The following is a 2,530-nucleotide window of genomic DNA, read 5'->3' as shown; positions in this document are numbered from 1 at the left end:
GCGCGACCAGCCGCCAGCCCCGTGGGGGCAGCAGCTGCAGCCGGGCAGCCCGCCAGAGGTTACGGTGTGCGCGAGTATCTGCAGGGAGAGGGTGTGGTCACTGCGCGCCACGCACGCGTCAGTCTGCACGATCCCACCCTGGTCGCTGCAAGTCCTCTCACCATTCTTAAATGGGCAAATGCTTGTTCTCACTGAGTCAGGTTCCAGAGGCCACACCTGGAAAGGAAACAGGGCTCCACAGTTTAGGTCACCCCAACTAACCCTCCAGGGACACATGCAGGCCCACTGCTATTCATTTGGCTGATTTTTCACAAATACTTGTCTGGTCATTCTTTGCAAGGCCCTAGAGAGGTACACATTTATTCTTTCAGCAAACCCTATGTCAAGATCTGGCAACATCTTTGTTTAACAAACTTTTTTAAAAAAATCAATTTTAGAGAGAGAAGGGGATGGGGCGGGGGGGAGAAAGACTGAGAGAGAGAGAGAGAGACTTCCTTTTCCACCTATTTGTGCATTTGCTGGTTGATTCTTTTATGTGCCCTGACCGGGGAATTGAACTCACAACCTTGGCCTATTGGGACGACACTCTAACCAACTGAGCTAACTGGCCAGGCCCTTTAATGAACTTGTAATGAGTAATACTATGTGTCTTAGCACCGTGGTAGGCACTAGGAACATTCAGTAATTAAATCCACAATCACTTTGTGAGAACCTACTATGTGCCAGGCACTTACTATCCTAGGTGTGAAAAATATATTCATTTATTCTTTTGATAGACTTTAAAAATGCACGTATTATGTGCTTAGCCTAGTGCTAAGCACTAGAGATAACATATCAATTTATTCAGCAATTAATTAAATGCCCCTGCTCGTGTCAGGCATTGTGCAAGGCTCTGGGGAGTTACTAAACTTGAATTAGCTGTTATTTTTTTTGCCTTCAAAGAAAAGACAAGTTCACGCTTGAAGTAAGGATAAAAATGTTTATAAATTAATAGATTGGTCACTCATTTATTGAGCGTCTGTTGCATTCAAGAAGAAATGAGACAGGTGCCCAAATTAAAAAGGAAACAGACAAGGAAGGACAGACGTACAAGGAGATGTGTAGATAGGCCAGGAGATTTCGGGAAAGAGGTGACATGTGAGCTGGAAGGATTTGGTTGTATGGAAAAGAAGTGGGGGCATTTCAGGTCGTGGGAACAACCTGAGCAAAAGCACAGAGGTGGACATATCTTGACAAGTAGCTCCATCTGGAGAGAACAAAATTTCCATCAAGGGGAATCGTGGTAAAGACCAGAGAAAAGGTTCAGTTGGGGGTCAGAATATGGGACTCAGAATTCTAGGGAGTTCTGGGAAAGGAGGTGGCATGGGAAGTTATTGAAACAGTCTAGAGGAGGTATGATAGAAGCCCAAACTGGGCTAAAATGGAAAGGAGAGGGAAAGAGAATGAAAGGCATTCATGTCAGAGGTCAAATAGATGGAATCTGATGACCAATTAAATGTGCAATCAGAGGGAGAGGAAAGAACCAGCAAATATAAGCCTACATGTGGCATACTTCCTTATAACAGCCCTATGAAGCTGGTACTATTACTGGTATTCTTCCCATTTCACAGATAGGAAACAGGCTCAGAGAGGTGAAGTGACCTGCCCAAGGTCACACAGCTAGCAAATGGTAAGAGTCAGGATTCAAGCCAGTCTGAGTTCACAGCACATGCTCTACCCTCCGGGGAGCACAAGAGGAAAGTGGAGGAATAGAGAAAGACTTCAAGGAGGAAGTGACATCTGAATGGGTCATGAAGCATAAGTAGGAGTCTTGTGGTTACAGGATCAGGAAGAGCAATCGAGGGAAGCAACAAGCAGAAGACATAGGACAGCAAAGGTCAAGGGAGGGCCATTCACCCCAGGGCAGTGGTCAGCAAACTGCGGCTCGCGAGCCACATGCGGCTCTTTGGCCCCTTGAGTGTGGCTCTTCCACAAAAACGAGCCGCAGTTTGCCGACCACTGCCCTAGGGAGCCATAGTTTTTACCTCAAAGGGGAGGGTAGAGGATAGTGAGACCAAGACAGATAGGGCCACCCCCTCTCCAACTCCCCTGGCATCCAGCTAGGCTCTGCTCCTACCTGAATACAGAGACAGGGAACCAGGTCTGTGTGGTTCAAGGTAATGGTCTGTGGCCCAGTCTGTGGGGTAAACAAAGGGTGGGGGAGTTGGAGAAGATAAGGCGATAAGGGAGAGGGGAAGGCTGGAGGTCAAAGCTAAGGAAACCAGGCATGCAGCATTTCCCCCACTGATGTTCCTTGCTTTGGGGGTCAGTTGCTGTGTCCTCTTCAAGGGCTCCCTGGCATCCTTTGCATGGGCATCAGCCTAGAGTGAAAATGGACCTGGGAGGGGGAGGTCTCACCAGGTTTCTGTGCCACCAGGGTTTTGTAGGGCCCTGGACCTGGTTCCAGTACAGGGAGAGGCCAAAGTGCTGTTCCTCGGAGACATCCAGCACCAGTTGCACATCCTCACCATCTGCAGACACGTTAAGCCAG

The 2,530-nt window shown here is 48.2% G+C and overlaps 1 protein-coding gene across 1 annotated transcript in view; it reads right to left on the bottom strand.

The window, feature by feature from the left end:
• The window catches only part of IL17RC (interleukin 17 receptor C), an 11,770-nt gene that overhangs the window by 5,187 nt on the left and 4,053 nt on the right, over nt 1-2,530 (bottom strand). Inside the window, 5 exon segments of the mRNA XM_015560362.1 lie at nt 1; nt 4-78; nt 162-216; nt 2,117-2,176; nt 2,398-2,530. The exon segment at nt 1 is cut by the window's left edge and continues 103 nt beyond it. Of these exon segments, the coding sequence (XP_015415848.1) occupies nt 1; nt 4-78; nt 162-216; nt 2,117-2,176; nt 2,398-2,530 (324 nt within the window).

The sequence above is a fragment of the Myotis davidii genome, unplaced genomic scaffold (assembly GCF_000327345.1).
Source record: "Myotis davidii unplaced genomic scaffold, ASM32734v1 scaffold73, whole genome shotgun sequence".
In the NCBI taxonomy this organism is placed as follows: Eukaryota; Metazoa; Chordata; class Mammalia; order Chiroptera; family Vespertilionidae; genus Myotis; species Myotis davidii.
Note: the sequence above shows the minus strand (reverse complement) of the source record. Positions and strands in the feature narration are given on the sequence as shown.